General features: G+C 35.3%; 1 protein-coding gene across 2 annotated transcripts in view; it reads left to right on the top strand.

The window, feature by feature from the left end:
- GRID1 (glutamate ionotropic receptor delta type subunit 1) overlaps window positions 1–2,753 on the top strand; it is a 1,431,845-nt gene that overhangs the window by 1,318,086 nt on the left and 111,006 nt on the right. For both annotated transcript variants that reach the window (XM_019502226.1, XM_019502225.1), the window contains exon 10: window positions 969–1,166. In XM_019502226.1, coding sequence (XP_019357771.1) covers window positions 969–1,166 — 198 coding nt within the window. The remainder of the gene's footprint in view (window positions 1–968; window positions 1,167–2,753) is intronic.

Below are 2,753 nucleotides of genomic sequence, written 5' to 3'. Positions count from 1 at the left end.
CACTTGGCTGGGATGGTTTAGTCAGGGACTACACATGAGCAGGGGGCTTCACTAGATGACCTCATGAGGCATCTTCCAACCCTACTTTTCTATGATTCTAAGAGTTCCAGTTAGCTAAATGCTAAATTAGAAGCAAATCTGATTTGAATGTATTTCCAGAAGGAAATGGCTTGTTTCATTTAATTGTAGGACTGCTAAGCTACTAAAACATACCTGCTAAGGGAATGCTTACTTTATGGCTACTTAATGTGCTCAACAGGGTGACCACATAGTGATATTTTTGCTTCCTAACTGAAACTTTTGCCCATAGCAATTATTTATCTGTTGGCTGAAAGTTTCTATAGTGTGCAGTTTAAAGAATGTAAGTTTCTTAAGTTATGGCTTATGTATTTCTTCTCCTATATCAAAGTGCATTAGAGAGACATGGGAAAATGTATAGATCTTTAGAGCAACTTTTCATATGTTCTTATTTTTATTCCCTCTGGCTGGTAATGGGTGTCATCATATCTTCTTCCCTCCACAGAGGAGGTGAGAAGCTCCACCCATAGAGGACATCTGCGCTACTTTGCTGATATGGCTAACAATGGCTCTAAAAGCAGCAGGGTTGTCATGCCTTTGGCCAAAGAACACACAGTTTGCATCAGACTAAAATATCCCCACATCACAGGATTCTCTTTCCCATAGTTACCGAAGTGTGTTTTGTTCAGTCAAAAAGAAAAGGCATTTAAGGCACCAGCCTTCATAAAACTAGTCATAATTATAAAGCAATTAAATTAAAGTAATAAAAGGGGTTTCTAGTTATTATTTTGGTGCAAACTTTGAATAAATAATCAATTACTTTCTAAGGAAACAAGCTCTGAATCTTGAGTATTAGTATTGTTACAGCAGAAATGTTTTGCTGGCAAGAGTTAGATCAGTTTAGATCCATTTTGTTAAGCATTATTTTAAAGACATTGTTTTCTTCTCAGGAAGAGCCTTTTGTGATGGTAGCAGAGAATATACTGGGGCAACCAAAGCGTTATAAAGGATTTTCCATTGATGTCCTGGATGCACTCGCCAAGAATCTGGGCTTCAAGTATGAGATTTATCAAGCTCCTGATGGCAAATATGGACAACAGCTGCCAAACAGCTCTTGGAACGGCATGATTGGAGAACTCATCAATAAGGTACATAGAGTAGCAGCAGCATAAGAATCAGAGGTCTCTGGGAATAAAAAAGGGACTTACTTTTTTTTTTTTTTTAAAAAAGGTTGTTGAAGTCCTCCTTGCAAAATACAAGCCGTGAATTGGAACTAAATTTCTAATAACAGTGTCACCTCTTTCTTGGGTTGTTACATCTAGATCTAAACTCTGTGCTTTTAGTCCTGTCTTTTAAAATAAGGGCTATAGTATAAAGTGTATTATTGTGTTTACAAAAGCATGTTCTCAACATGTAAAGGTAAGTTTTTCATGTGTAAGAATGGAATGTATGTTCTTATACAGAAATTAGATATCAAAATGTATATACCACTTTCATTCTAAATAAAATATTTTCTGCTATACCGGTGTAACTAACTAAACTAAAAAAGTTTCTGCAACATGGTTTCTATTAGACTTCGCTTTCTTTATAACAGTACCATTTTATAAAGATCAATTGTTTGACCACAAAGAAAGAAGTTATAAATAATGATGCATTGTAAAGAAATGGCTTGAAGGAGAAAGGGAAACTAGTCTCAAGACGATTTAGTCACATAACAATAAGACGACCATATTATTTTCGCAGTCATATTGCAAATCTGGAGTATGTTAATTGAACAGCATTAAATTAACTGAGTAGCTGGTGCAAATCCCCAGGAGAGCTTAAATTGGAAAGTGTTTTGTTGATGTTCTTACCTTCTAACATGGGACAAACATTATTAAAGTAGCACAAGGCGAATCAAAGGAAATAATATCCAATGGTGTTGCCCTTTTCAAAAGAGGTTGCTCTCCTGTCATGCATTCTTTATTAAAAGTAATAGGTTTCTCATTATCTGTTATTAGTGGGAAGAGGATGTTTGAAATGAAAATTAGAGCAAAACAAAAGATCAGCACAGCTGTAAATTATCAGTGCAGGTAGACACGTTCACACACACAGTATCACAACATTTTCAACTCTTTAATATTAGATAAATATGCAGAAGTTCTTACAATTTATCCCTGCTTTTCTGAATTTCATTATTTGAAAATGTGGTTCGAGTTCTCTTGAAGTTTGCTTTTTTGTGAGCTATCATGTAGTGTTCTGCTACTGTTCTCACCACTCATGTCAATGGGCTTTGCCCCAGCACTGCACCCCTTTCCTTTTTCAAAGAAGTTCAGAAACAGGAACCATGCAGAGAGAGCATGAGTACAAGCATGAGTGTGCTTTTTTATGATGTAAAAGAAAGCTGCTTTTATTCTTTGTGGGTTTAATGAACTGGTTTCAGTTGCTTCTTATTTTTGTTCAAACCAGCTTCATTCAAACTGGTTGACTGTTTGAATGAAATTCAATAACAGTTGCTAATTGTATCTCTACAATACCTTTAGGAATTTTATTACAAAAATAAAAGGAGAATTACTGATAACAATTATAATTTTTATTTCCTATCTGTTTAAAAACAATAAAAATTTTGTTTAATTTTGAGAAAATTATCTAGGAGCACATCTGCAAGGGCCCAGCAGGGGACATAATGCTCAGGGGTAACCAATATGGTTTAATCTAGGGCAGATCCTGCCTAACTAACCTGGTTTCCTTTTATG

Source organism: Gavialis gangeticus, unplaced genomic scaffold, assembly GCF_001723915.1.
Source record: "Gavialis gangeticus isolate Ggan-Ray unplaced genomic scaffold, GavGan_comp1, whole genome shotgun sequence".
Classification (NCBI taxonomy): Eukaryota; Metazoa; Chordata; order Crocodylia; family Gavialidae; genus Gavialis; species Gavialis gangeticus.
This window is presented reverse-complemented; position numbering and strand designations above follow the sequence as displayed.